This window comes from Solanum lycopersicum, chromosome 2 (assembly GCF_036512215.1).
Source record: "Solanum lycopersicum chromosome 2, SLM_r2.1".
Taxonomy (NCBI): Eukaryota; Viridiplantae; Streptophyta; class Magnoliopsida; order Solanales; family Solanaceae; genus Solanum; species Solanum lycopersicum.
The window spans coordinates 50158669-50167569 of record NC_090801.1 but is presented as its reverse complement, the minus strand read 5'-3'; the positions used below and the strand labels follow the sequence as shown (position 1 = coordinate 50167569).

The window sequence follows — 8901 nt, the reverse complement described above, 5'->3', positions numbered from 1 at the left end:
TTAGTTTGGTTTGATTAAAAATTTAAAAATTCGACACAATGGTTTGGTTTGGTACTTGAAAAATACGAATCAACCCAGAGTTGAAAACCCCGAAAAAATCTGAATTTTATTAATTTGGTCTGATTTATAATTTTAAAAATTTTACACGAATAATTTGATTTATTTAAAAAACCCGAACAAGCCCGAAACATGAAAATTTACATAACTTCAATAATATCATATTTAATTATTCAAAAGTATGATGAAAGTTATTTTGAAGGATTATGCCTAGTTGAAAATTTAGAAATTTAAGTCATTGTAGCACTTATTGTCCTTCTAACGAATAATTATTTTTTAAAGAAATAATATTTAAGATCCATCAAATATTATCACATATATTAAGACAAGTTAAACAGTGACATTCGAGTTTAATTGAATTGATGTTCCAAACGTACTAAGCTTTCACCATTTCTAGTGTCCTAGTTTGGAATATATCTTACTCCGTTAAATATATATTTAATGTTTGTTCATTTTTTTATGTTTTGAAAGCAAATGAGTCATTGCTATAAAGCCAAAGTTTTATTAACAACTTGATTTATGTGCTTAATCAAGAAGAGTCATGTTAGTTTGGCCAAATTTTCTAAATATATTTATTTTGATAAGTATTATGTAGAAAATATTTTTGGAGAGTAATAATTTTGTGTTGATTAATTAATTTAAAAGTTTTTTTTTAAAAATCATTTTTAGAACCTTAGTTTGTGCTTGACCTAATTTCACAATTACTTTTTGTATTTTTAATTTTCTTTTTTTCTAATTGTAAAGATTAATTCATGCTATTATTCAAAAGCACATTTCTTTTCCCTCTCTAAAAACTTAACCAAATATCTCAATTTTATAAAGTAAGTATTTTCTTAAAATTATAATCTTTTTTAGCTTCTAACTGTTGCCCGACTATTGGGTTCGACTAATCCATATTTATTCTAAAAAAAATCACTTCTAGGGTAAACTGCTCTTTTTAAATACGATCTTTTTTTAGGTTTAAATTTAAAAACTCTAATTAAAAAATCTAAAATATACTTATGTGAATGCTCTTAAATTTTGCTTTTGTTATCTTTTGGCACATTATGAGCCGAATACACATACAAAAAATTCTAATAATAAGTAATCGTAAGACTCAACCCAAAACATATATACATTTAAGTATATTATCATCTTATCTTATATTACCATCTTAACGTGAAATAAAAAAGCAAATCTATATGATACCAATAATTAACCATAAGGAAATAGAGAAAAAAAAAACAACTTCATGTAGAATCCAAAGAGAATTAATGTAAACAACTCAATTCAACATCAATACTTCAATTAAAAACAAATCTCTTGACATAAAAATTAAAAAGACACCTCAATATTATCAATATGGATGATCAAGGAGATCTTGAAGGTGGAAAAAATTGCGTACCAGCTACCATAAAAGTGCTAAGGGGAGCTGGAAATAAAGAAGGATCTAGAAAATTCGATGGACCCGCTGCAGTAGCATCGCCACCACTTGTAGTGGTGGCGGTAGCTACTGCAGCGGAATTATGGTGGTGGTGCTGAACTCCGCCAGCACTACCACCGGAAGACGTATCGCCTCCGGCTGCAACCATGTTATTGTACTGACTTTCATGACCTTGATCATATAAAATTCCTTTGAAAACATGTCCACCAATGCTCACAGCAGCTTGATATGCTAATTGATCTTCATCATCCTCAATTGAACTCATTTGAATACACTGAAATACAGCACTTGTACGTACTTTTGATGGAAATTTTCCCACTTCTAACCCTAAAAATAACACATGAAATTCCATAATACAAAATTAGGTTTATTTGGACTAATGTATTGCAAATAAATATTTTTTTTTACCTAGTATCACTTGACACGAAATTTAGTAAAGCAATTTGAATTTTATGGTCTAAAACTAAAAATATGTCAAATGTATCAAAACACTATTTAATCTTGTGGTTTTTTTAAACATTTCATCTGAAAAGTATAGAATAAACACTTGCTTGAAAAATAGTCAATTTATTTTAATCGAACTAAAAGGAAAAGCAGGTAAAAAAATTTGAAATGCAAGTGCATTTACTATATATATAAGTTAATTCCAATACTAATGACAATGATAACACCAATTAATAGCCACTCAACTAATAGTTATTTTTTTGGTAAGCAACATATATTATTACTCAAATAATAGTTATTATTTCAAAAGTACATTTACTAATAGATATATAAGTTAATTCCAATACTAATGACAATATATGATAACACCAATTATTATACATGAATTAGAGAGTTGGTTTCTCAAATACTCACTCCACTAACAGTTTTTTGGGTAAGTCACATATATTATTACTCAAATAATAGTTATTATCTTAAAAAAAAAATTGACGAAAATTGAAATTAAGAATAATGGTGATCTTTTTAGGGTCGAGATAAATATCATGTGTAGGTCTAAGAGAAAGAAATTGTGCATACACACGCGCAAGGGTACAAGTAAAGTTTTAGTTTTGCTATTTTGTTAGTAATACATATAAATAATTTATTCACACTTTGTATTAACTAGAATTAAAAATTCATAATTAACTCAAAAATTTGAATATATCTCATTACGAATTTTTGTCAATCTTTTGTGGAGAAATAAAAAAGAAGAGTGATGATGGAAGAAGAGAATGACAAATAGAAAAAGAAAAAGCTGACGAATTTACTATAGGGTCTCTTTTCTCTATAGACTTACTTTATATAGAATTCATTTAGGCAATGATCAAATTAATCTTCTTTACATGATGGATCTCAAGACTCTATGTCTTTGTGTGATACAAAAAAAATTAATATTACTCGCCCGTTTCAATTTAAATATTTATCTACGTTTTTCAATTTCAACATCTTATATTCATGTTCAGTCAAACTAAGACCTTTAAATTAAAACAGACGTAGCAATGAAAAGGTAAGAAAAACATGAAGTACTTTACCATTAGTGTTTGAAGGCAAACGAGTAGACACAAGAGAAGAAGCACTTGGATCCTCCCTTTGCCTTTTATTCTTATGATTATTATTATTATTATTATGTCCTTGTTGTTGTTGTTGTTGCAAAGCAGCAAGTTGTTGTTGCCTTTCTCTCCTTTTAGCTGCTGGAACCCAAGTACTTTTCACATGAGTTTGACACTGAAACCCTCTACTCTTACAACAAGTCCTACACCTCATATGTTGACAATCTTTCTTAGCTTGGTTCCCACAATCTTGGCAACTTATTCCTCCTCCACCACTCCTCATCATCACGAATCCCGACCTCGACGCCTCATGATCACCTGCACAATAATAATCCCCATCCCGCCTTTTAGCAACAGATTCAATTGAACTTAATATGCACGATATATATAGAGAGAGAGGTGCAACAAATAGTACTATAGTTTCGTTGCTATATGGTTCTACAGTGAGAACATAAATATTAAAAGATATGACATCTAGTCTAACTTAATCCCAAAACTAGCTAGCTCATGAAGGAAGGATTGCTCAAGTTTATACAAGGAGACCAAATACTCATCCTTTTTCTGAATTCTTTACACTCTTCTGCAAGCCCAGATCTCGTTAACTAGAACGTGGACACTGTAATATGGAGGGGCCAGCGTAGGTTAACTAGATTGTGAACACAATAATATGGGGGGCCGATATTGGTGAACAAAGAATTGAGATGAATCTTACTCTGATATCATGTAAAGATATGACATATGAACCTAATTTAACCTCAAAAGTTAGCTCATGAACGGAGGATTGCCCAAGTCCATAGACCAAATTCCCATGCCTTTTTGAGGCGTGGGAATTCTAACATGCTTCAGTAAATACGTTTCAAAATCCCTAATTGCAAAATGTTGTGAATTGTTTAGAACATAAATATTAAATTTATCAAACTTAAATTATAGATCTATAAGTACTTTAGAAAGTACTGAATAGATAAAGTTTAAATTCTAAATCTGTTTCTGATGACCTGCAGATATATCAAAGCCACTTCTGCTTGGCCCAACCCCTAATCCAACATCAGTGGAATAAAGATCTTGCAAAGGATAAATCGGATGACGAAACTGTTGTTGTTGTTGGTGGTGTTGGTGTTGTGGAGTGTTACCACTTTGCCATAACTCAAAACCTTTGTAAGTGTTGGGTATTTCTTGATTATGATGATGATGATGATGTTCATTTCTGTACAAAAACCAATTATTACTCTCTGTGGGTACTAATGCTTGGCTGCTGCTAATTTCTTGATGTTGTTGTTCTTGATTCCCACCTAATGAAAAGAAATTAGCCATACTTGTTGTTAATCTTGATTATGATTAGTGATTAATCACAATCCATACCACAAAAGTGCACCAACTTATAACACAAATATGATGTTTGTATCCCTTGGATTTCTTCATTTATGATCTCAAAAAAAATGATTTTTCTTTTTTTTGAAGGGTTTACAAAATTAGAACTTCTTTTTTGCTCTATATGTATGTGTATAAATAAAGAAAAAATGTGAATTTATAATAGAGCAAGTTTAAGAAAAAATGATTGTTTGTATAAAGAATTATGGAGAGGAAGTGAGTGAGTGAGGGTACATTAATAGAAAAGGTATATTATATATATTACAGCTCTGCAAACGCCGCCAACGCTAAAAAGCACCACAACTACCCCCCCCCCCCCCCCCCCTCTCCCCTCTCTTTACTGCTACAGTTTGCAGTAACTTAAAAAGTTTCGCGATTGTTTGGTAGGTCGTATAAAATAAGTGAGAAGCTAAGTATTAAAGATATTTGTCAATTTAGTTGAATTATTAGTTTTTTTTTTTTAAAATTTATAATAATTTTAAATATATTTAGATTTACTACATGATATACTAAAAGTGATTTCAAATTCTTATACGAGCTTGAAACTCTTAATAAAAAGTTGACAGATTAAGTGTTGGAAACATTCTAAATTTTCAATCATTGATCACGAAAATTTCTATAATGAATTGGGTAGGTCGCTAGTATAGTTTCCTAGCCACGATGACTCTTTCCGATGGTTAAAAATAGGAAGAGTAAATATGATTTTCATTAGGGTGTATTTCATCATTGTGACAAGATCGAGTGTGTATTTAAGTTCATCTAACCCAGTAGAGGAGTGTTTATAATACTGTCAATAGTTCAGGGATCAAACTAATAATTCACATCGAATTTAATGGTGTTTTTAATATTTATTTTTAAGAATATTAGTGGTGAATATAATATATCATTAATATTGATATTCGTTACTCTCTCCTCCTATTTATGTGATACTTTTCGGATTTTGAAATTCAAACAAGTATATCTTTGACTTTTAAATATTTTGAATTGTCAATTATTGTGTCTTATAGTATTTTTACGTAGTTTTTATTAATATATAAATTTCTTTTTAGAATTTTCGAAAATTTCATGCGTAAATTCTCGCTCAAATTTAAATTGTTTAGCTCTTAAAAAACTAAAAGGTATCACATAAATTGAGACACAAAGAATATGTACAACTATTTTTAATGCAGTGTTTATTGTGTTATAGTTAAAAAAAAAAAAAACATATATCGCGATGGAAAGAATGTGAAAAAAGATGATCATACTAATGTATGTATTACTGAATAAGAGCTTTTTGTATTTCCATAAATCATTATTCATCAGTAATACATAACATAATATAAAAAATAATGTGTAACTAATGATATATTAAAAATATTATTTATATATATATATATATATAATATATAAAAGTTAGGGGCGAAGTTAAAATTATGAGTTTGAGATTCTAAATCAATTTGTTTAGGGATTATAATTTAATATATACGTAAAAAAAAGAATCTAATATAAATATAAAATCTACAAAAAAAACTGATAAATCCGTCCGAACAAATAAACTCCACCTAACTTCATCTCTGCGTAAACCTGATACCGGCCCTCTTTACCATTATTCCCCCTCTTCTAAATACACTGTCCAATTTGGGTGTAAGGTATCGGCCTTGTTTAAGTTATATGCATTTTTCATGAAAAAATGTCCAAGAAAGTTTGTCATGAAAAAATTAATTAAGGTATAGTACATAGATAAATATTTAAATTAATTTTCAGATGGCAATTAAATATTTTAATTCTACGATTGTATATATAAACGCCTCAGTTTAGTCTCAATCAAACATTATACATTTCAACTTATTATTATGTTTTGAGGATATCTTAGAAAATATGTGACATTTAAATTTTGAAAATATTAAGATGACCAATTTATAAATGAAGTATTTTATTCTTAATCAGAGGTCTCAAGTTCGAGCTCTGGGTATAGACTATCGACAAAATGTTGTTGGGAGACCTATCTCTGCATTGCTCTGAAGAGTGCGATTCGAATTTAGTCAAAACTCCAATATGAACTTTGAATGCCGAGTTAAAAACAAAAAAAAATGTCAAAGTACACGCACTTAATTTTTTTTTTAATAAAATCAATTATAGATTCCAATATAAATTAATATAAATTTTCATATCTCATTCATAATACTAGCGATAATAGTAAAACAATAACTATGTTTCTCCTCCTAAATTGGTATAGTTGGAAAACATATTTTCATTTTATGTTATTGTAAATTTTAAATATTTTTTATCAAATTTTATAGTTGTTAGATGACGTTTAAAAAAATTAACCATCAATTTGAATTATACCTAAATCAAAGAGAAACCAAAACGATTAAGACAGATTCAAAAATTTTAATTTTAATTATACATCATTGAAAATATAAACAATTAATATGACACAATTTTTCAAAATAACCTATCAATTTGAAACGACTAATTAACACCCCTTCATCATCTACATTATCTAGGACCATATCAAATCAAATATCCTTTAAATTTTTTTTTCAGAAATTATTATCACATTCGAATTATACATAGTGTTGGCACCTAGTATAATAGCAGTAACTATTGATGACTAACTGTTGACATAAAGTACAAAACTTATTTTTATACTTTTTTTTTGGTAAAACTTTTTTTTTCCTTTCAATCACGTAATTAACAGTAAAACCAATAAATGAAGGAGCCGCAATATTAATTTCAATTTTCAACAGTCTTTATGTATATAAAACCAACTATTTTAAGCATTACATAATTATTTCGGTTCTTTATATTTTCTTGTCTGATTTATTAACTTTTTTTCTTACCTAAATATAACAACGGACAATAATTTTAATTCTATAAAACTAGGTAAAATTGCCTATAACTAAATAAAAGACCTTCAAAAACTCAGACAATCTAAGCTAATGATTAATAATAGAGAATTTCCAAGATAAATGTTATGTCTTAGCCCGTAAAATTGTTGGCTATATAATGCCGCGTGTCAAGTATTGTAAAAGTATTAAAACTATTTAAAATTTTGAGCAAGAATTGTTTTATTTATCCACATTTTAGATATATTAGCTCTTAATATATTCCTATACTATGTACAAATCTAATGATAATTATTTCAACCTAAAAAGAAAGAAGATCATGATTAAGGATATTTGTTAAAATAATTGAATTATGATGAGGTGATGGACATACATCTTAATTTAACTCGTCAGATTTGACTATTCACCTATTAAATATTTGATAAGATTATAAGAAATTTCTTTTTAATTTTTACGAGTAAATTGAATTCTTAATTCAAGTTCCTAGAATAAAAATCCAATGTTTTGGCTTGGAGGAATATATATATATATATTGAGAATTGGGATTACAAGGTAAAATTACATACATTTAACTTGTCTCCATCCATTTATATTGTTTTTAACAGCTAATATATCTAAAATATGGATATTATATTTATACTGAAAAACCAAAGTATACGTGTGTTGTAACATTATATTGTAGTAGACAATATTTACAGTTTGTGCAATTTATTATTCTACGTGGGAAGAAAATATTTCTTATAAATATGATTCTTTTTATTAAGTTATGAGGTTTTATAAAATTCTTTTTTCGTTCTATATTGATTTTCTATTTTTTCTTTACATGCTTCTTAAAAAATCATAAATATGAAAGATAGTTTTACTGATTTACTCCTTTAAGATTTTTTTTAAAAAAAAAAACTTTACAAAGTGGTTCATACTTTCAAAAAGAATTGCTCATTGTAAGGATAAAATTGAAAAAATATAATCAGTTCTATCTTAATTTTGTAATTAGGTCAATTATATTTAGGAACATCGATAACTAATAGGCGATTAATTTAGGAACATCGATAACTAATATGCGATTAAAGTACTACTTCTAGGTGCATAAACCCTAATTAAGAGCATATACAATTTGACTTGCCATGGCTTGATGATGGATTACATATGGAGATATGCATTGTTTTTTCTAAATAATTGGTAGTTAATATACTAGGATTTAGGAACATTTATCTCTTGGTGTTACTAACACTAAGACACTTTATTTAGCAACATGATTCTACTTTTTCTTTTTACCACAAATTTATATTACTAGATAGTGTTTTGTAATATAAAACCTCACAAATTAGTAATAATAAAAAGAGCTAGACCTTATCACATCAAACATAATTCTACTATTAGCCTTTCTTTTAACTAGAAATAAATAAAGGGAGGAATGAATGTTTTTTTCCTATGTATATAGGAGGTTTGGGACTATCTTTTTAATACAATAAAATTGTTAACCTTACCAAAAAAATAATAATTAATTTTAACCAGTATTTCCCCTTTACCAGCTCTACGTTAGGATTTTGGTAAAATGTGTTAGTGAAAATAATGTATATATGAATTTTGATATTACATATTAATCCCTTGTTTGGTATAATTTTTTAATGTAATCTACTTTGGTCCTTTAAGATATCTCAGTTGATTTAGAGGGTGGTCAACAATATTTTTG

The 8901-nt window shown here is 27.9% G+C and overlaps 1 protein-coding gene across 1 annotated transcript; it reads right to left on the bottom strand.

The window, feature by feature from the left end:
- Window positions 1-1406: 1406 nt before the first annotated feature.
- Window positions 1407-4323, bottom strand: LOC101251254 (expression of terpenoids 1). Its single transcript, NM_001287768.1, is given in 3 exon segments — window positions 1407-1807; window positions 2995-3330; window positions 4008-4323. Coding segments are annotated over 3 exon segments (1053 nt in total).
- Window positions 4324-8901: the final 4578 nt, after the last annotated feature.